General features: G+C 50.3%; 1 protein-coding gene across 1 annotated transcript in view; it reads right to left on the bottom strand.

Moving 5' to 3' along the window:
• Positions 1–21,483, bottom strand: part of TBC1D22A (TBC1 domain family member 22A) — a 313,594-nt gene that overhangs the window by 204,900 nt on the left and 87,211 nt on the right. The window contains exon 5 of the mRNA XM_027108023.1: positions 8,771–8,841. Within this exon, the coding sequence (XP_026963824.1) occupies positions 8,771–8,841 (71 nt within the window). The remainder of the gene's footprint in view (positions 1–8,770; positions 8,842–21,483) is intronic.

Below are 21,483 nucleotides of genomic sequence, written 5' to 3'. Positions count from 1 at the left end.
TGCAACCACTGACCCTTACCTCCTGATCTGGTGTCAGAGGTACCTCCCTGACTCCTGACACCTGGATAAATTCTGCCTATTTCTGAACTTTATATACATAGAGTCTTTTTTTTTCTTTTTTTGGCTCGTTGCTTAAACTCAGCATTATGTTTGAAAAATTCATTCATTTTGTAACACGAAAACAGTAGTTAATTTTCACTGTTGTGGGACTTCCCTGGTGGTCCACTGGTAAAGAATCCGCCTTCCAACGCAGGGGACGCGGATTCGATCCCTGATCGGGGAACTAAGATCCCATATGTCACGGGGCAACTAAGCCCACGTGCCACAACTACTGAGCCTGCATGCCTCAACTAGAGAGAGAAAACCCGCATGCCACAACTACAGAGAAGCCGGCACACCGCAACGAAGATCCCACATGCCGCAACTAAGACCTGACATAGCCAAAAATAAAAAAACAATACAATAAAAAAATTTTCACTGTTGCGTAATATCTCCATGTACAAAATCCGTCTGTTAACAGACATCTGGGTTGCTACCAGGTTTTTGGGATAAACACTCTTGTACCTGCCTTTTATAATGCACGATGCGCATTTTGTTAAGTATATACCTGGGAACAGAACTGCTAGGTGGGCATACCTTTGATAGATTTTGCTAAAGAATCTTCCAAAGCGATTACACTCCCATTCGGAGTGCATGGGAACGCCCACTGCCCTACATCCTTACCAACCCTTGGTATCAGACATCTTTTCATTTTGGCCATCCCGATGGGTTCACGGAGGTAGCTATCAGAATGCAGTTTTCACCTGCATCTCCAGTGGATTGAAGGATGCCGTGTACGTCATCTGAGTGCAGCCCCTTTCCCTCCCCTGTCAGGTGGTCCCCCTCTCTCCTCCTGATTCATAAGCGCCTGCCACATGTAGGCTGACGTGAGCCCTTTGCAAGCATCTCCTCCTCGTCCCCATGGTTTGCCTTTTCTCCCTACTAGTGATGTCTTTGGATGAAGCGAAGTTCCTGACTTTAACGAAGCCCAGTTTACTTTTAATGACTAGTCCTTTTTAAGGAAATTTCCTCTCCAACATTCCGTGCTTATGTATCTCAACTTAAAATCATGACCGTATTACCGCTGTCACGTCGTATTGTTCCACTACAGGAGTCGGCAAATGCCAGCCCACTGCCCATTTCTATAAACAGACCTTTGGCAGCACACAGCCACGCCCGTTTGCTCACGTGTATGGCTGCACACAACCGAGGTAGAGCTGAGTGGTCGGAAAGAGACCATGTGACCCACTGAAACACGTGCTGAAACACTTGCTCTGCAGCCCCTTACAGAAAAAGCTTGCCAACCCCTGCTCTAAAACCACTGATCCCCAAGGCTGCGTAGCCTTCCACCACATACATTTCTTTACACGGATTTCTATTTAACCTTTCCTCGATTTCTGAACGTTTTGACAACTTCCAATTGTCCAGTATTCTACAATACGTGGCCGTGAGCTGTAATATTTCTACAAGTGCATCGTTAGCTCCAAGGGATACGGGCTACATTTAAGGCTCCTGATGCCTTTTTTTCCAAGTGACGCTGCCAGGAGGTGTAGCAATTTACATCCCAGCAGCCTGGGCACAAGGTGTCACCTGCCCTCCACCTTCCCCAACAGCGAGGAGAAGCCCCCATGGAGAACACCTGCCCTCACACGGCTTCAACTGATTACCGTTGGTCGGAAAGGGGCCCATTCCCAGAGCAGCAGGTCCATCTGACAATACATGAGAGTCAGATAGTGAGCGGCCCTACTACCGAGGAAAGGAGTGGCCGCGGTTCCCACCTGCCTCTATTTTCTGGTCAAGTGAGGCATGTGTGTTCCAAAGAGCAGACCGCCTCACGGAGTTACACCAGCGCCAAAAACAGACGGGAGCCCCGCAGTGTGGACGGAAGTGCCGGGCCCGCCCGCAGAGCCTCCACGTGCCAGCCGGCAAAGCTGAGCGGCTCAGGACGCGGCCTCTGCAGCCAGCACCACCTGGAACATGCCGGCCTGGGGGGGCCCCAGCACAGAGCCCCCTTCCTGCTGGGCTCCCAGCCCTGCCCCCCCGAGGGAAGTCACAGCTTCAGAGAATCCGTGTGGGACCAGGGGCGTCGGCCATGCCCAGGCTGGCCTCACTGCCATGTCAAGTCTCTGTCACCTCCTGGAGAGGAACGATTTCCAGGGTTTACTTCTTTTTCTTTGTCCTAAAACTGCCACAGTCACGGGTGACTGTGTAGCTCTTCACCAGGCGACACACAGACCTGCCTCTAACCCTCGCCGGCGCACACAGGCCGACGCCAACCCTGTTCCCAGGTGAGGAAAAGGGCCCCAGAGGCACGCAGACCTGGTGGGGGACTGAAGGCAAAGCCGGCCCACCTGAGGCCCCACCTGCTCGGGGCCACCTGGCTTCGTTCACAGAAGCAGGGACCGAGTCCCCCGCCACCACGTTGCCACACACACACGTCCCCTGACAGCACCGGGATGCAGGGATGCTGCGGCGGCCGGCTGCCGGTGGACCAGGCCCTGCTTCTCTCCCCACCCGTCAGGCCATCCCCGCACGCCTGCCAGCGCTGCTGTGGAAAAGAAGGACCGGACCGCCCAGCACCGCGCCCCAGGGCCCCTGCCCCCTCTCAGTGTGCTCGCGCCTGCCCTCCCGCCCGCCCGGCCCAGCCCTCCCCAGCTCGCAGCCGGGGGACACTCTCCCCTCCCCTTCCCTCACTCACCCTGGCTCGTGGCCCCTCTGAGTTCGCTGCTCCCTCTGCCCGGGGCCCTTCTCCTCTGCATCAGGGTCAGCAAACTACCACCCACAGGCCACGTCCAGCCCACAGGATACTCTGTCGGTAAAATGTTATGGGAACTCGGCTGTGCACCTTCGTGTACAGGAGGATCTTTCAGCTCCGAGGACAGGCCGCAGCGCGGACGGCAGGAGCCACGGCGCCTGGAACGGAACCTGCCGGGCCTGATGAAGCCGCCCGCCCTCCTCCTGCCCCTCTGCAGGGCCAGCTCCCACACGCTCGGTCTGGGCTCCAGGCTCGGGCGCCGCCTTGGCCCTTCCACAGGAGCGGCCCCTCCTCTCGGCATCGGGGCCGAGGACGCTGCTAGTTTCTGCTGCTTACCCTCAACGTCCAAGCACGGCTCCAGGCAGCGGGGCCGCCTGGTCTGCACCGCGTCCCGAGGGCCCACGCGCTGCTGGAGTTGGTACATCCCTCTCCAAAGAACCCAGGAACCTGGACGCGCTGCCCCAGACCCTGCGTGGCCACGTCCCTCCCCCCCACCCAAGTGCCTGCTCACAGGCGTCGCCCCGGCCGCCGACCTCACCCTCAGGATCCCCCCTACTTTTTGCTCGCGTTCTGTTGTGTAGCACTCAGCTCCTTGGAAGATACTGCGAAGTTTACTTGTTGCGTTTACTGCTTGTGTCATCCCACGAGAACGCCAGCTCCACCGGGGCAGGAACCGTCACCCCTTTTGTTCACCGACAGCCCCCAAGGGCTCAGGATACTGTCTGTACACAACAGACGCTCCATAGATACTTGGTGGATGAACAAATGATGTCAACAGATGTGCAGGGACACCGTCACGCCCAAGGAGCGCCCCCGCTCTGGGGGCTGGGGAGGACGTGTCTAAGCTAATTGATGAGAAGTAGGGCTGTGCTGGCCCAGTACTGCTCTGGGTTGGGTTTGGTGATGCAGGAGAGGATGGAGGTGGAGAGGGACAGACACAGATGCCCTGAGAAAGGTGACGGAGCCGCATGGAGCACACAGGGCAGCATGTCCTGGCTGGCCCTGGGCAAGCCCGAAACAGCCTGGCACAGGAGAGGCATGGACGTGTGTGCCAGGCCAGGGCAGTGGGGCCAGCCCAGTGTCAGCCGGGGTCAGAGTGGACAGCCTTATGCAGATCACCTGCAGTGCCACCAAAGGATTCTTAGTGAATGTGAACGAGTACCCAGAAATTCTCGCCACCCCCAAACGTTAACTAACATACCAAAACAGAACTCCTAAAAGGCAAGGGTATCAAAACGGGGACACGGGCAATAAAAAACCCCACACATATTCCTGACGTTCCCGTTCCTAAAGGAAAACACACATATGCAAGTTGAGGCCCCTAGGTAATTAAGCAAGACTGGAAATTATGCAAATGAAATATATTCAAGTATGCACTGAATTTTAAATTACAGAAAACTTAATTGCTGTATTAGCATGCTATAAAAACACTAATCATAAATGTAAAACAATGCATGCATATACTTATATCAAAATTGTCCCGGTGACACAAACATCAAATCGCTCCCTCCTGCTGGGTTCACGTGCAAACTCACCTCAATATATTGAAAGAAGGAAAGATGATACCAGAGTTTCACTGATCATTTCTAACCATACTACTGACTAGCATAAATGTCAAGTGTTTACTTTGTTTCTGTTCAATGTTTCTGAAATAGTTTTTGTTTTTTGTTTTTTTTTGTGTGGTACGCGGGCCTCTCACTGTTGTGGCCTCTCCCGTTGCGGATGGAGCACAGGCTCCGGACGCGCAGGCTCAGCAGCCATGGCTCACGGGCCCAGCCGCTCCGCGGCATGTGGGATCTTCCCGGGCCGGGTCACGAACCCGTGTCCCCTGCATCGGCAGGCGGACTCTCAACCGCTGCACCACCAGGGAAGCCCCTGAGATGGTTATTTTTAAGAGTCAAAAATATGATTTTCTACAGCACTAATTTTTTAAAATTTTTTAAACTTTTATTTTATATTGGAGTATAGTTGATTAACAATGCTGTGTTAGTTTCAGGTGTACAGCAAAGTGATTCAGTTATACATATACATGTATCCATTCTTTTTCAAGTGCTTTTCCCATTTAGGTTATTACAGAATATTGAGCAGAATTCCCTGTGCTATACAGCAGGTCCTGTCTGGTTATCTGTTTTAAATAAATCAGTGTCTACAGGATTAATTTTTAAAAGTTACCGCACGGCTTGGATGGAATTTCAATGTCAACCAGCGTCAGTGGTGGTTTAATGGAAAGTTCTAGAGCATGTGTTAGCTCTCCATAAGTGACCAGAGCCAAGTTTCCCATCTTTCTTCATTAAAGCAGCATTTCCTACTCATCAGTTAAGAACAGTACTCGTCCACGAGCCACGAGGATGGTGTTAACGACAAATCTTGAACGTGTCGGGAAAGTCATTTGTTAGCCAGGTCTTGAACTAGATTCATATTCAAGTTCAGCTGCGGTTGGTGGTCTTTCTAAACTGGACAGAGCGTAAATTCTTCCCGATCCTGGGTTCAACTCTTGATCCTGGACACCGAGGGGACTGGGACACCCACCTCCGCCCCGGCAGCTGAGCCCCGGACCGCACGACCTGGCTGAGTCAGGCCCAGCCGCTCCCCCGCCCAGCACCTCCACCCACGTGCGCTGCCCTCAGCGTCCTGTCTGCCAGCGGGCTCGGGGGTGCCCTGCCCTGTCCCACGTGGCGCCAGAGTGTCCTGGAGCAGCAGTCACCAACCCCGGGCCCGCCTGAGAACCCCCAGCGAACCCAGATAGCAGTATTTCCCAAGCTGCCCAGGCGACACGAATGTGGACCCAGAATGGAAAGCCACAAAAGGTCAAGAGGTGACCTGAAACCGCCACGTCCCTGCTGCCCAGCCTGGGGTGGGCGCTCAGCAGACCCCGTGTCACAGCGAGCCGGGGTCGGTACCAACCCTGACACCTCAGTCCACCCAAGGCTCGGATCTGTTTCATGGGCCCAAACCTCAGGATCTGCGAGAGCTTCCCTCCCAGGAGAGAGGAGTGTCAGGCTGGGTGAGACCCTCAGAGACAGAGAACGACCGAGAGGCAGCCCTGACTGCAGAGACCCCTCCTCCACACACAGCCCACCCCCGCGGCCTAGGCGCCCGCAGGGTTCTCTCCCCGCCGTCCCCGTGACGCCCTTGGGCCTGGCGCTTGCACAGGGCCCAGCTGAGGGCAGACCCACGAGAAACATCTGCTGGACCAGGGCTGCGTGAGGAGCAGGGTTCACTGAGCGCCTGCGCTTCCTGCCACGGCCTGCCACGGGACACGTGCTGAGGCTGACCGCCGGGGAGCACCCGAGGCATGAGCAGAAGCCTCAGAAACAAGCCCCTGGGTCCGGTTTACAGGACAGGAGGCGACCGCGCCCACGGTCCACCTCCTTCCGCCTGTCCGCACCCGGGTCTGACCAACACCCCTCAACCCGCTGGGTTCCCTGCCCCCGGGTGCCCAGAGCCCCCTCCCTGCCCCCGTGGCTGCACCACGTGCGGCCCAGGAGCCCTGTAGGCTGGGGTGTCACCCCTGCTCGCCCGCACAGGCCTGGACTGTCAGTGAGCACAGTTCCAAAGCGCCCACCCTGGCTTTCTCCTCAACTGCCCGAGCCCCACCCACACCTGCAGCCCTGGACCCCCTCTCCCCCTCCTGTTCTCCCTGCCCCAGCTCTAACCCCCTTCCAAGGGGCACAGACCACCGCTTCCAGAGGAATCTCTCGCACATGCTTGGTCTGGCACACAGCAAGCACTCGATAAATGTTTGCAAAACAAGTGAAAAAGCAAAGAAAGAGAGCGGGAGATAGCGCACTGGGGACATGGGCTCCTGGGAAGATGGGCTCCTTTCCGTGCAGTGAGATCCAGCTCTGTCCTGGGGGCAGCAGAGGAAGGCAGGGACTCCACCCTGTTCCGCAGACCCCGTGAGGGATGGGACGTGGTCGTTTTCCCTTCCCTGCTACCTCCTGGCATCACACACAGTGCCTGAGACACGGAAAACGCTCGATAAATACTGATCAAATGAACGGATAAGCCAACCAATGGCCCCTGCAAGAGGCTCCTGGCTTCACCAGAAACGCAGTCCCCCAGCCCCCCACTTCAAGCCTTCAGGGTGTGGCCCCTGAGCGCCGGCCTCCCCTGGTTCCAGCTCCCCGTGCCTCCCCATCCCCTCCCTCGCCCAAGGGCTCAGGCTGTTGGTTCCTGGGGAGCTGGCTCACCTCGGCCTTGACTCCTGCTGGCCCTGCCTCTGCTGCGTGCCCCAGGCCACGTGACTCCTCATCTCCCTCTCCGGAGGAGCCCTGACACCCACTTCGAGATGCCACAGAAGCATCCCACCTTCTCCAAGAAGCCCTGTCTGGCACTGCGTGAGTCTGCACTGCCCTGGAACGGCCCCCTCTTTCTTGGTGCCCCCACTTTGGAAGGACAGGGTCTGCTCATTGACCCCAACGCCCTTTTTTTTTTTTCAACTCAGCCGTCAACGCAAGCCTAAGAGAGTCAGAACTGCCCCACTCATCTCTGTCCTTTCCCCCCCCACCTCTCACCCACCGCCACCACGTGCAGACCCTGGGAGTGAAGGCCTCCCCCCAGTACGTGTGCCCTCGGCACTTACACTGCTGCCCTCCTCTCGCCCACAGTGCCCGCCTGCATCCCATACATCCCACAGTCTGTGGTCCCCAGAGCAAACCCTGCTGCACCCCTGACCAAACCCAAGCACCCCAACCCACTGTGGTGGACTAGTGTCTAATTCCCCTCTGCTTCCGGGCAAAGGGCCCCTGTAATCAGTGGTGGTTAAGTGAATAAATGTGCGTGAGCAGGCTGGACTTTCTGTCACCTGCATCCGCAGCACTCCTGGTCACAGGCTCTCCCCACCTCCCCCCATCCCTTCAGATCAGCCAAGTGGAGCCTGTGCTATCTCCTCTTCTGCCCCTCTGTCCACTGAGTCCCAGCTGGCCCTTCTTCCAGGTCAATCACTGGGCAGCACATGAGGGGACCTAAACCATGACCCGCAGAGGCTGAGAACGAAAGGAAAGAGGACAGGACAACGTAATTCACGGAGGACTTTCCACCAGGTGCAGCACACCCTTAACAAAGACAAAACCGCAACAGAGGCTCTTAAAGGTATTTTCATCCAAACTTCCTGTAACGTATCTTAGAGGACATTTGGAAAACTGGATACAAACGCTTAAAATAAAAAACACCAAACAACAAAAACATAAGCAATTGCAGTAGGTCTAATTTTAATTGCAAGAGAATATTTAGTCAATAAATATTCACCATTCAGAGCTGCATCTGCAATTAGGATTACGAGGTACTAAGCTGCAAATTTATCAAGACTCATTAGCGAGAAAGAGTCTTAAATACTGAAAGTCAGACGCAATTTAGAGTAAACTCTTAGGGGTCCTTAGTAACTTAGCTCCAAAAATAATACAAAAAGGAAAGGGGAAGAAAGCTGTCAATAAACTATTCTGAAATTCTCAGCAGGGCCAAGCTCGCTTCTGACACGGACTCAGGTGAAGCACCAGCACCCGAGCTTCCCCAGAAGCCTCCACGACCGGCAGCTCAGCACTAGGGGCGAGCAAGCCACAACTCCAGCCTCCATCACACAGACACAAACTGTTTCTAATGTCGTGGTTACTAACATTTAAAAAAAAATCCTCAAACGTATTTCCCTGTTTGGACCCTCAGAGTTGAAATAATTTTCTATGCTGGAACTTTTCTATACCACAGGTTTGGAAATACCACGAAGATTTAAAAACCAATAAAATCAGAGAAAAAGAATACAGCTGTCATAAATTATGACTTATCCTCATTTTCTGCCAGCCTTGTCAAACCAAGCTTGAAATTAAGCAAAGGATGGGAAATGCCATCTTGGCCCTGGCAAAGGCCCAGATCACCGCGGCACAGACAGGGCACGTGACAGGGCCGGGAGCCTGGCCAGGCCAGGGGAGCCCGTCCTCGCGGGAGGAAGAGGCGCGGGCAGGTAGGCCCGGGGGGACTCACCGAGAGCAGCTTCCACGTGATGGCACGGACGGGCTTCGGGATCCCGGACCAGCTCAACTTCCGCAATTCTTCTGTTGACAGAAAAGAGACAGGAACAGGGTTACAAACAGCAAGCAAACCTTCCACTGTGTGGTAACGTCCTCCACCAGTTACTAGGGGGCAAAGAGCCCCAGACATGAAACCACACTGAACCTAAATGATAAAAATTCCAGATACTGACTGTTCTCAACAGACGAGAGAAGTTTCCACTCTATTCAAGCAAAGCTAAACGTGACCTGTTTACATTTAAATCTTAGCACGTGTTTGCTAAACACACCCCAGTGATCCTGGAGACACCGAGACAGGTGAGGTCCAGAGGACTCGGCTTCCTTCCACCCCTCCTTCCTTCCCACCCTCTTCCTTCCTTCTCTCTCTCTCTCTCACTCCCTCCCCCTCCCAACTTCACATCTTTCTTTCATCCCATGTCACTCTCACCACTTACTGTTTAAGAAGACCTACTGTGAGGTGTTTTTCCCAGGACTGGTTTTGAAAGACATTCCTTCACGGAGATACGCTTGTGTCTACACAGCACTGATAAGGATGTAGCGTATTACACACACCAAGGACAATCAAGTTTAAAGAGTACAAGTCACTGCTGCCCTAACGAACACCTATGGGGGCGGGGGGGGGGGGGGGGAGAAGGGGGGGGGGGGGGCAGGGGGGGGCAGGGCCGGGGCCAGGGGGGGGGGGACGAGGATAAGGGCCCCTGAATTCTGTCTGACCTGGGTCTCCTCCAGTGTCTCCATCACATGCCCTGAACGGCTAGAGAACACATTTCAATTTGTAGATAGATAACACTCAATGCCACAGAAACTGAAGTAATTATTTCTTTCCTTTAAGTTAGGAATCCACCATTAGGTCCTCCACCTAACAGCTCAGAGCTAATGATTAATACTAGGAATAAAAGAAATGATTAAAGAGAAGACTTTGGTAATATAATCAACAAAATACAAAGTCCTGGCATCTAATCTTTTTCCAATTACTAAAGTCTAAGTAAAATAAGTACAGAATAATTGGGCAACGTTACCAGCGATAACTTGCATTTTACGGCAATCTCAGAAAATATCAAATCTTCCCCAGTTCCCTAAGGATATTATGAAAAGCAGGAACACCAATAACGCAATGTTTACCAGTCATGTTCCCAGGGCCCCTCTGACTGCATGAGCCTGGCTTTCTGATGATCGTTTATGAAGAAAGCCGAAAGAAATCTCAGTCGTTAATGTTCTCTCTCTTCATGAAAGAAACTCATAAAAATGGTACCTTAAATAGACAGCATGAGACACAGTTCTGACGTTGTGTGAGCTCGGGTGTTTAAAAGAAGCTTTTTCATATATATTATTTGATCCTCCAAACAGCTTGAGTTCATTAGGGCCGCAATCCTACAAGGCGAATGAGGAACAGTCTCAGAGAGGTTAGGTGACTTGGCCGTGGCGGCACAGGAACCAAGTGACCTTCACGTCCCGGAGTCCTTCCCCACGATTAACTTCCATTACTAAGAAGGTTTCTTGGAACACAGACAAGATCGAAATCTTAGATCAAAACACAACTGGATATCCAAAGAACAGCAGACACCAGTAGGATTTACTCCAGGAATGAAAGGATGGTTCCGCATCAGGAAATCTTATATTATAACTTTATTATGGTGTTGGAATGAGTGGATGGGAGAAGTAACAGGACTGCTCTGACAGATGTCAGGTGTGGACTTTCACCCCGGGGCCCATTCGCCCCTTCCACCTTTCCAGGAGAATCCTGGTTATGCAAAGTGACCACCCCCGGCAGCCCAGGGGAGGCTGAACCCGCCTGCCTCACTCTAAACTTAGACCGGGTTGGCTGGTTTGGAGCTAAGCCACGCCCTCACCGGTGACTGATCCGGCAATGGGCCTGGGACCCTATGTGAACCACTGAGAAGAGAGAGCAAATTAGCTGGGGGCTTCTGAGAAAGCTCCTCCTGGCTCTTGGGAAATGTGTCGGAGGTAACCCTCTCTTGCCTCCTCTGAATGTTGCTCGGGTCAGAGGTCAGGCTGGGGACTGCGACAGCCACCTAGAATCCAACCAGCCTGAGGACGAAGCCAGCAGAGAGGCCGGCAGAACCAGGAGACAGGCAGGAACCAGGGTTCTGAGTCCAGCAAGACGGGCAGATGCAAGGGACAAAAATCAATAGCTTGTCACCACTGACAAAACAAATAGATAGAAAACTGGGCAGGCACAACCTTAACAAGAAATACACAACACCATATGAAGAAAACTATAGGGGTTTTACTTAAAGACATAAAGAAACAGAGGAAAACACTGAGCTCAATGACTGACATCAAAAAGTATTTAAGGAACACATCCACGGGGCCAGGCACAAGGCCAGCGGTAGGGGAATTACTCAAGTGACCACCACACAGCCCCCAGGAGCAGGGAACTCACCTCCCACTCCAAGGTCATGGCAAATGTAAGATCACGACTGGATAAAGTGCTTAAAAGATGAGGTGAACAGCACAGTGAAGCCCTCAGTGGGAAGGTGTACCCAGTTAGGGAGGTCTCCTTGAGGACATGAGAACCGAACTAAGACCTAGAGACGCGGAGAGATCACCTGAGAGAAGAGGGGGCCCGAAGCGGAATATTCTGGGCCCAGCGAACAGCTTATGCAAAGCCTTGACCACAGTGGAAAAAGGATCAGAGGGGCCAGTGGCCCCAAAGAGCCCACTTAAGGGGCTACTTAGGAAGCCCAAGGCAGAGGTGACGGTGGCTAGGATGGTGACAGTGAGAGAAGGGCAGTGACCAAAGAGAAACTTAGGAGATAAAAACAAGAAGACACAGAAGACTGGATCTAAGACTCAAAATCACAATGCTGTCAACTGTCCATCTTTAAATTCAAAGCAAAGCCAATCCAAATTCCAACAGGATAGACTGCATGTAAGTTTCAGGATAGACGGAAACGTAATTAGCTGACCTGAAGTTCATCTGGAGGAGCAAATGCATAAGAGCAGCCAATAAAATTTCCAGAAAGAATAACGTAAAAGAATTTGCATTAACGGATAAGAAAATGTATACTAGGACTACAGTAATTAAGACATAAGGATTCTACGAGCAAAGCTAAAATGAAGAGAGAGAGAAGTGTAACAGAATAAGTGGTTCACATCAAACCTGTATTTAGTTGTGATAAAAAGAGCATTTCAAATCAAGGGGCCCACCAACTAATGACGTCCCAACAATATAGTATCTATTATCAGAGAAGTAATTTAGAACATATATCTTACCACACAAAAACGTATTTCCAGATGATTAAAGACCCAAAGATGTAAATGCAACATGTGTATAAAGGAATGATTTTTAAAATACAAGAAAATATAAGAGAATATCTTGCTGTCTGTGGGATGGGAAAAAGGTCTTCCGAAGCAAGACACAAATCTCAGAAACTATAAATAAAAAGCTTAACAAATTAACTACATAAAAGTTTAAAATGACTGTACAGTGAAAGAAACTACGTTAAAAAAAACAAATGACAGATCTGAAAACTACACATGCAACATAAAATATTAAAAGGTTAACATCACTAATATGTAAAGAACACATAAAAAAGTAAGAGTGGTCAATCTACAGAAAAATGGAAAATTCACAGGAGACAGAAATGGCTAATAAAGGTACAAAACTAGGCACGTAACCTTAACGGTGATCAAAGAACAAAGTACATTATTAAAACAAGACACTTGTCAAAAGTTAGAATCTTAAATAATGCCCAATATTGATGAGATTCTGGGTAAACAGCCACTCTCTTATAGTTTGGTAAGAGTGTATATTGATATAATTTTTTTGTTGGTCAAATTTTAATGGTGTATAATGTTTGAGCAGCAACTTCACTTGAAGAAACCTATTCGACAAGGATGTCTGCAAAGGTACCCAAGGATTATACACAAGGGTGTTAGCATCTGAGTACAATCATAATGGAAAATTAGAAACAAAGTGTCTATTAATAGAGAGATGATTAAAAACCCTGTTACATCCCCACTGGACGACAATGTTGCCATGGAAAAGAATGGGTATCGTTTTGTGGGTGGATATAGAATAAACTTCTCTAAATTATGAAAAGAGAACAACAGAGAAGAGAATGTAGCCGCACTGAGTATTTCTGCCAGCACACACAGGAATCGAGAAGCACAGCCAGACTTGGGGAGGGGTTCAGGGAGCGGGCTCAAGGATGCTGAGACCTACCTTTCATTGTCTACCCTGCTGTGTTTCTACAAAGTTCCTGTCCATCTCCACCTTTACCTCCAACTTTTCAAAATCCACCCAGCCTTCCAGGCCCAGCTCAGCCTCTTCCAGACCTAGGACACCTTCCTGACGACTCCAGCCCTCACTCACTTCCCTCTTCTGTGAGTGCCACCTGGAGCCCAGAGCCCGGAGCCCGCCCACCTTCAGGGCCACGCCAGGAGCATCAGTCTCACCTCCTAGAGGGGGCTTATGAGTTCCTGGAGGTCAGACCCCATGATTCTCCTGCTTGTCTGTCCTGAGGCAGTGCCTTGCGATTGCTTGGCAGTAAGTACTGGAGAGATGCAAGACCAATTCCTCCCTCCAGCCCTTCAGAGGTGTTTCTTTTTTCTTTTTTTTGGGGGGGTGGGGGGGGCAGGTGTCACATTTTTAATTGAAGTGTCATTTATACACAGTAAAAGAATGAATATAGCCCCCCAACAAGACTGAGAACACTCCTCTCACCCTCTTCTAGTACCTCCTCGCCCCCCACTCCAAGCTAACCCCTTTCTGGTATCTATCACCATAGATTAGCTCTGCCTGTCCTTAAAATTCACGTAAATACTACACACGGGATGCCCTCATTTGTGTCCTACCTCTCTGCTCATAATGTGTCTGTCAGAGTCATGCGTGTAGCGGTAGTTCCTTCTTTACAAGCAGGGACAGTATTCTTTGCTATGAATATATCACCACCTGTTTAGGTATCCACCTGCTCACAGATGCCTGGGTTATTTACAAGCTTTCCTCCGTGAAAAAGCTGCTATGCACGTTCCTGTGGGTACCTGCTTTATGGGTGGATGTTTCCAATTCTATCAGGCAAATATGAAGCAGCGGAACTGCTGGGTCACAGGACAGATACACCTTTAACCTTATTTTAAAAAACTGCCATGTGGTTCTCCGAAGTGGTTGAACCATTTTACACTTTCCACCATTAATGCAGGAAAGTTTTCACTGCTCCAGTCCTGGTCAAAATTTAGTGTTACGTCGGTCTTTAATTTTCATCATTCTACTACATGTTAAATGGTATCTCATTACAGTTTTAATTAGCCATTCTGTGATGAGTAATGATGTTGCACGTTGAACCGATTTTCACGTGCTTTCTGGCCATTTTTATACCTTTTATGAAGTTTATATTGAAATCTTTTACCCATCTTTTTATTGGGTTGCTCATAATAATTTTATTATTGATCCATGGGTCTGTTTCTAATGATTGATTTTTCTTCTGGTTCTAGGTCATATTTTCCTATTTCCTTGCATGCCTGGGTTTTTGTTTTTGTTTTTGAATGCCAGATGTGCCAGTTATCAATTTATTCCCTCTCTGATCATGGAACTGGGTCTTATAAATATTTCTCCTTGGTCAGCTGGCATGCCGCTCTCCTTTTCAGCAGAGGGTGAAGGAAGGACCATCGAGGAGCAAGGGCTGCTCTGGTCCAGGTTCTCCAGGCTCCTGCAGAGGGTGGTCCCCAGCTCCCTTGAGCTCTCGCCTCCCCCGAGCAGGCTTTCTCCCGCACTTAGGCCCTGCGGAGCGTGTTTTCTCCAGCACGCGGGCCCTGAGCACACAGGGTTTCTCCCACGTTCAGCTACTGGCCAGAGCGACTTCCCAGTCCCGGTACCGGCAGCAAGTGATGGCCAGCAACAGCCCACAGCCGACGCCTGCGTGAGCTCTGGTGGTTGTTTGACTGACTGCTTTCTGGGGACTCTTTCCCTGCCTCATGGAATCTCACCCCACCCGTGAGAAGATCAGCACTCGGCCAAGGACTTGGAGGGACGCTGTGCCGACACCTGGGCTCTACGTCTAGCTATTCTCTCCTGTCCAGCACTCTGCTCCACACGCTCTGTCTCGGCCTCTGGGAACCCCCTTTCCTGAGTCCTCAACTCGGCAAGACCGCCAGGTTCAGCTGCGCTGCAGCCTGCAAGCTGCCTCCAGCTGTAAACAGGAGCAAGTGGAAAGCTCGCCTTGCTGTTCCCCTTCGTCAGGGACACAGTCCTGCATCACCTGTTCCACAAGGTCCCAAGGCAGCTATTTCAAGTACTGGGGGCAGTTTTCCAGTTGTTACAACAGGGGAGCAATTCCTTTGACAGCTAGTCCTCCACGGGTTGAAGCAAAAGTCAACTTACTAACATATTTTAAAGACATCTTTGTCTAGTCATCAGGAATATTGGTCTCTAGTTTCTGTTTCTTACAAATGCCTTTGTAAGGTTTCAATATCGGGGCTACGCCACCTTAATATGAGCTGAGACGTGTGTTCTCCTCTCTCTTCTGAAATGAAAGACTTTCTGGAGAATCAGTATTATTTCCTCCTGAGATAGGGTTCACTGGAAAAGCCATCTGACCCTGACACTTTCCTCATGTGAAGGTTTTTTAATTACAAATTTACGTTTTAAACTGATATAAGAGTTTCCAGTTGCCTCTTGCATCTGTTTTGTTAGGCCATGTTTCTCAAGGAGTATGTCCATTTCATGTACATTCTTGAATTTATTGGCATAAAGTTGTCATCAGTATCCACTTATTTTTTAGTGTCTGTAGGGTCTGTAGTGATGTTTCCTCTTTCATATCTGACACTGGTAATTCGTGTTTTCTCTCTTTTTCCATTGGTCAAGTCTAACTACAAGTTTTTATGGATCTTTTCAAAAAACAAATTTTAGATTTTCTTGATTCTTGCTCTTGTTTGTACATTTTTCAGTTTACTGATTTCCACCTTTATGTTATTTCCCTTCTTTTATTTTGGTTTTGTTTAATTCCCTCCTCTTTTCCTAGCTTCTTTTTTTTTTCTTCTTTTTTTCTCTTCTCCCCCTTCCTCCCACCCCACCCTCCTCCTAGCTTCTTAAGGTAGAAGCTTTGATCATTGATTTGAACCTTTATTCTTTTCTAACATAGGCATTTAAAGGTATAAACTTCCCTCCAAGCATTGTTTTAGTTGTATCATATACATTTTTATGTGTACGGTCATTATCATTCAGTTTGAAACGTTTTCTAATTTTCCCTGTGATTTCTTTGATCCATGAGTTATTTAGAAGTATGTTGATAAATTTCCAAATATTTGAGGATTTCCTGGGTATCACAGTAGACTGCTTTCTAATTTAAGGATTTGGTCAGATGAACTTGGTGTTATTTCAGTCCTTTGAAATTATCACCACCTGTTTTGGCAGCGCATGTGGTCTACTTGGTGAATGTGCCATACGTCCTCGCAAAGAATGTGCATCTTCAGCTGGTGGGTGTGGTATCTACACACCAGGGAGATGCAGCTGGGTGACTCCACTATTCATACTCCCTTTACTGATTTTTATATCTACCTATCCTGTCAATGACTCAGGAAGGGGTGTTAAAATTTCTGCCTACGATTGGAAATTGGTCTATTTCTTTCTTTATTCTTGTCAATGTTTGCTTCATGCATTATGAAGCTGTGTTATTAGGTACACACACATTTAGGAAAGGTACCTCTACTTAACGAGTTGAAGCTCTTATCGTTATAAAACATCCCTCTTTGTCTTAATAAAACTCTTTGTCTTGATGTTTATTTCTTCTGGTATTATTATAAGCAAATTAGTTTTCTTATGATTAGCGCTTCCCTGGCGTATCTTTTTCCACCTTTCATTTCAACTGCCTGAGTCTTAACGTTTACAGTGTGGTTTTGGCTCTTCTTTCAGCTCTCTGTCCCCGTACTTCTTAGAATCAGACTGCAAAATCACTAGCTGTCTAAGAACGCTAAAATGTAAGAAATACTTTAATAAGCAGAAAACGAATGAGAAACAAATAGCATTTTTTCTACAATAGTGCATCTGCTTTCTAAAAAATAAAATTTGGAAACATTTTTATGAAAACAACACCAATATCACAGCTCCATACTCATCTGTACTTTGAGTCTTTCCTTCTCAATAAAATTCCCACCTGGGAAATTGACATTGCAAACAGTCCATGACGAAAGGAAGCAGACAGGTATAGAGCAACAAATGCTAGTTGTGGATTCAATGGACCTGGGGTTCAAGGCCCAGCGTGGCCAACGAGAATCTGTATGACCTTGGTCAGTACTCTTAATCTCTCCTGAGCCCCCGTTTCTTCCTCTAAAACTTACAGCAAGATAAAAATACCTTCCTTGCTTAAATCACAGAATTTCTGTAAGAGACAATACGTGAGAAAGCATTGTGACATACTATACAAATGCAAGAACGCGATTCTGTTACGCTTACTGATGTAATTATTTGGCTGGTTGGGCTGTGAACCCAAACCATGCAGCCACTGGGACTCATTCGTTCTAATTGGATGTAAAATATCACATTTGAGACTGAACCAGAAATCTGTCACAAAAGGGTGTATGCAAGGAACTCCTATTATAAGTACCTTTTTTTTTTTTCTGAAAAGCCAGGGATAACAGAAAAATCAACCCATAATTTAAGCTATTTTTTTCTAATACTCATTTCTTTTAAACTGGCTTTAATTCTTATTTTTTAAAACTCTGGCAGTACTGAAATCTGGGACAACAATAAGAAATGCATGTATACTACAATCACCTAGGCTCTTGCTTGAATCTAGTCCAGAGCTGAGCTGTCACCAGCATCAGAAGGCCCTGCAGAACAAGCACGTCTCTTGCTCCTGAAAGCCGCGGCTCGGGAGGGTCTCATAAATGAGCAATCTGGCCAGCGCTTATTGAGCACCCCTTTGTGTAAGCTGCCCTTGGGGCCAAAGCCACTTCCACACTCGGCCTGCTCCGAGTCCATCACACACGGTGATTTACCCAGTCTGTGAACACCGATCGACTCTCAAGGAGCCTCGGAGGTTACGATTAGACCCAGTTCCTACCCTCCAGTGGCTCACTGGAAGGAGGGAGGGAAAGTCTAACAGTGCAAGTGTTCAGGGATGCTGCGCAAGAAAGGTGTGCAGGTGATGCGGGACCCCGGAGGAGAGGTGGGCTCCTCCCTGAAGAAGGGGGACACGGGGAAGACTCCCAGTGAGCTGCTCCTTGAGAGGCACCTTGAAGCCAACTCAAAACCTGGAAGATTCATCTCTGCCCCCACCCTCGACCTCATCAACACAACAGGAAAGGAACAATGTCATAAACAAGAACGAGGGCATCAAGGAGGAGACGAGAGCAGACAAGAAATGTCAACAAAAATCTGGAAGATGGAACGGCAGAGTGGTGAAGAGACTCAAACCTGCCGCCTGAGAAGGGGAGGCCCACCCATGGCAGAGAACTCCAGAGGCCCAGCGGCAGCTGAACGCAGGCGGACCACTTCCAAGGCACGGGGGGCAGCCAGACCCCCGGAGCCACGCAGGAGTCCCCACCTCCCGCACAGAGAAACAACTCTAGGGTAAAGCAGAAATCACACACGGCAGGTACCGGTGGCTCAGTCCCGAACCCGAGTTCCAGCCGCAGGAGCACGATGGATCCCCATTTCCCAAACACTGACATGCGCTACACTGAGAGGGTGGGGAACGAGAAGAGGGAAGGGAACCATGAGAGGTAACCTGTCTGCGTCCAGAGGAAGATGGCAATAAATACAGCTAGACTGTAAAAATCTGCAGAATTTGCAGAGTGTTTAGAAACAGAAAGGCAAGTCTATAGTTCCTCATACCAAGACATAGAGTGACAGCCCGCGGGGATGGGATGCAGGGGGAGGAAGGCTGGGGGCCGAGGACTGCTGCTGCCAGTCTTGTATTACCACTTCGTTTTTCAGACCAGGTGCATGGGTTGCTTTGATAGAAAGAAAACTAACTGAGTAAGGTGTATGCCAAGGGGCCCAGAGCACTGCAGCTGGAGGAAGCCACCCACCCAAAAGCACGGTGGAGTGGACTATAGAGCAACTTCACAGAACTGTACGGAGCTCAGCACGATGCACGCACCCAGGGGGAGGGTGTGGGGGGTGCCAGTGAGAAAGCAGGCTGGAGAGGGAAGCAGGGCCGGGATCACACAGGGAAGGCTGGGACAGCGTGCCACCACCTGGATTTACACTCAGCGGAGCTGAGGGGCCGGCGGGGGCGGGGGAGAGGGGCGGGGAGTGTTAAGCAAAGACTGCGAAGGTGTTGTGACCGATGTGGGTTTCCTAAGCAGAAGCACCGGTATTTGGAGTGAACGCCGCAGGGCTTGCTGGGTGACTAGGGAGCTAGAGGAAGAGCACAGTGACCCCTTCCAGATGTGAGAGGCACCGCAGCCAGCGGACCAGCCAAAGGATGAGCCCGGATCCAGCTGCCCCTGCGTCCTGCTCACCGCCCAGTCACCCCATGGCCACCCCACACTCGGTGCGCCAGGCTTTGCGCTGGAACGGAAGCGGGAATCCACCAGGCTGGTGCACCCTGCAGCACCCACTTTGGAACACCGCTGCTCCCCACGAGGAACCCCCAAACGGGGGGATGGCTGCCCCTGGAAGCAGCTCACGGCCACCCCACCACCCTCAGGCTTTCAAAGTCAAGTAGGTAACTTTCCAGGAAAGCCTGCTTCTCTTCTCAGGTGAAAATATGGAGAAATTGAAAACTTCCTAGCCACCGACACGTCAATGATGTGTCATACGGTGGCCGTCGCCACTCTGTGTAAGGGGAAGCCTGGACGGGAGAGGAAAAAGTGCGGCAGGCCTGAGAAAGACGCCTGTCCCGTTCCTGCCTGGCCCTTGGCAAATTGGAACAAGGCTTCCCTTCCACAGACAGAGCTAGGAGGGTGATGGAGCTGAAGGATCCTTCTGGAAGGTGTTTCTGCAGGACCCTGGGGCCCAAGCTGCAGTCGGGGACGGTGAGCGCTGCACTCCCTGAGCCCTCAGGAGCAGCTTCAGTCCGTCTGGCATCTGAGGAGGAGACGAGCGTCAGGGACGCCCCGCTGCTCGGTAGCTCTTCTCAGTGTTCCGGGATTTTCATCCCGACGACCCTTAACTGCTGCAATGCACATAATAAAGTTTCGCAAAATAACCTCTCTAGCTATAACTTTTTCTTTTATCTAAAGGGTTTTCCCCCAGACAGGGAAGGCGCATGCGTTTAGAGGCATCAGAACCGGCAGAAACGGACAAACACTCCTCTTGGGGACACAGAGCTGAGCCCAGGGAGAGGGGAATACAGGGAGGAGAGGCAGCCAGGGCTCAGGACCTGAGGCGAGTCCTGCACAGTCTAGATGCCAGGTCAGGAAAGGCTCTGCACAGCGAGGCCACTTGAAAGGTGGGGTGTGGTCCAGGAGACAGACAGACAGACAGAGGGAAAGGCCTTCCCCACAGGGAGCATCTGAACCAAGGACTGCGGGCTGGGGGCAGCAGGGTCCAGGGGAGGCCCTAAAAGAAAACCTGGAGGGACATAGTCAGGGCCGACCACATGAAGGACAGCAATGCTTTTATTTATTTTTTTAATCTATTTTATTTTATTTATTTATTTTTGGCCGCGTTGGGTCTTCATTGCAGTGTGCAGGCTTCTCATTGCAGTGGCTTTTCTTGTTGCGGAGCATAGGCTCTAGGCATGCAGCTTCAGTAGTTGTGGCTCACGGGCTCTAGCGTGCAGGCTCAGTAGTTGTGGCACACGGGCTTAGTTGCTCCGTGGCACGTGGGATCTTCCCAGACCAGGGCTCGAACCTGTGTCCCCTGCACTGGCAGTCAGATTCTTAACCACTGCGCCAACAGGGAAGTCCAGCAATGCTTTTATTTTGTATAAAATTACCTAACCTGACTTATGGGGTTGTAACTAACTCCCAACCAGGATAGAAATCGCAGGCGGAGGGGCAGATACAGATTCCTGGGCCTTGAGTGGGTTCTGAGCGGGGAGGTCTCCCCTCCGCTCCTGACCACAGAGCAGGGACACCCCCCAGCAGGAGCCGTGCCTGAGGCTGCGACTTCACCAGAAAGGATTTAATGACCACACAAGAGAAGCTGGACCACCCGCTCCCACAGTCCTGAGAGTCCTGAAAAAGGGGGAGAGGGCCACCCCCGCCGCCAGAGTTTCCCGCCATTTCCTTTGCTCCCAGACATAAAGACCTGAAGCCACTGGCAAGAAAACACATGGCGAGGCCTTCCGAGCTCCGGACTCTGGCTGCCTCGCTGCATTTCACAACCCGGAAAGAGAAATGTTTTGAAAAGAATGAAAAGACCGAGATGCGTTTTATCGGAGAAACTGTGCTACAATTAACTGCTAAGTCATTCTACATGAGATCAACCACATTCCTAAAAAATTAAGTTTATCACCTGCTTTCAAATGTCCCTCCAACAAAAAGAGCTGCTCACAACAGCTGCTCGCAACGCCCCCACACGGGAAACCAAGACTCACACCCCCCTTCCCCTTGTACCACGCACTGTAACCCCAGTTACCGCCACACACACCATTCATGCGCTTTACAAACGGCCAAATAACGCACCTCCCGTTCGCGGCTTAACTCACAGGTGCTCTAGGAAATCCCTCCCTCGCACCACTTTACAACGAACCTCCAGGAAGCACTGTATTCACTAGATGAAGCTGGCCATGTCATCAGCAGAAAGGACAC

This window comes from Aethalodelphis obliquidens, unplaced genomic scaffold (genome assembly GCF_003676395.1).
Source record: "Aethalodelphis obliquidens isolate GAN/ISIS:26980383/991018 unplaced genomic scaffold, ASM367639v1 scaffold8, whole genome shotgun sequence".
Taxonomy (NCBI): Eukaryota; Metazoa; Chordata; class Mammalia; order Artiodactyla; family Delphinidae; genus Aethalodelphis; species Aethalodelphis obliquidens.
Note: the sequence above shows the minus strand (reverse complement) of the source record. Positions and strands in the feature narration are given on the sequence as shown.